Source organism: Dipodomys ordii, unplaced genomic scaffold, assembly GCF_000151885.1.
Source record: "Dipodomys ordii isolate 6190 unplaced genomic scaffold, Dord_2.0 Scaffold330, whole genome shotgun sequence".
NCBI lineage: Eukaryota > Metazoa > Chordata > Mammalia > Rodentia > Heteromyidae > Dipodomys > Dipodomys ordii.
Window position 1 is genome coordinate 28,600 of NW_012267546.1, and position 1,202 is coordinate 29,801.

Genomic DNA, 1,202 nt, shown 5'->3' on the forward strand with positions numbered 1-1,202 from the left:
CACCAGTGAGTTCTTCCCAGGCATGCAGGAGCCAGGGCCACAGCCTCATTGACCTCCAGGTCCCGGTACTGGGCCTGGGGTCTAGAGACTGCATACAGTCCATGTCTGCAGGGGACTTAGTGTGAAGGACAGGTGTGGACAACACAGAGACAATTAGAAACACAGGAGTCCTTCTAGGATCAAGCAGTGACCAGATCCAGAACTGTGCCTGAGAATCCCATCCAACCTTGTCATCTACAGACCCCAGGGCCACCTCCTCACCACACCTGCAGCTGACGCGACTCAGCGCCTGCTGTCCTAGTCTGCTGCACCTGTGTGTCTGGGCGCCCACTGGCTCCTCTCACTGTACCTTGCACAGTAATACAGGGCTGTATTCACGGTTCTCAGGCTGCTCATTTGCAGGTACAGCGTGTTTTACTGTTGTCTCTGGAGAAGGTGAACTGGCCCTTCACAGGGTCTGCGTACCATGTGCTACCACCATCTGTATTAATTTCTTCTACCCAGTCCAGTTCCTTCCCTGGAGCCTGGCGGATCCAGCTCATCCAGGAATTACTGAAGGTGAATCCAGAGACTGCACAGGAGAGTCTCAGGGACCCCCCAGGCTGCACCAAGCCTCCGCCAGACTCCACCACCTGCACCTCACACTGCACACCTGCAAACACAGAGAATCCTGGTCAGCAATGGTCACACACATCCACGGTTCCTCCCACTCGTGTCCATTTGCACACTCAGTATCCCTTGCTCCTCATACATCACCTTTCAACAGAGCAACAAGGAGAACCCAGCGCAGCCCCAGCTCCATGGTGGTGGTCTGTGCTCAGTCACTGGTGGAATCAGCTCACAGAGCTCAGGTCAGGGCTGGGCTGGTTTTCATGGGCAGAGGCACATCCTATTTGCATGTCCTCTGCTATAAAGCAGCTCTGGGGGGAGTCTAGAGATTGGGCTCCCAGAGCAGAGGTGACTGTGCTGGAGGAGTTTGGTAACAATGGTCACCTTGGAGACATCATGATGCACTGACCATGTGCAGTGGTTCACACTGTACCTGCAGCTCCTTGGGAGCCTGAGGCAGAGTGTGAGAACATTGAGAGCTGTCTGGGGTGCAGAGGGACACACATGTCCTCTCACTCTGCCATTGTGCCTGGTGATCGTTCTGTCAGCATTTATGATCACACAGAACACAAAGTACAGCACGCGTGTGACCT

At 54.7% G+C, this 1,202-nt stretch overlaps 1 gene segment (V, D, J or C); it reads right to left on the minus strand.

Moving 5' to 3' along the window:
* Positions 1–392: 392 nt before the first annotated feature.
* On the minus strand, positions 393–855 carry LOC106001603. The segment is given in 2 exon segments: positions 393–652; positions 757–855. Coding segments are annotated over 2 exon segments (306 nt in total).
* Positions 856–1,202: the final 347 nt, after the last annotated feature.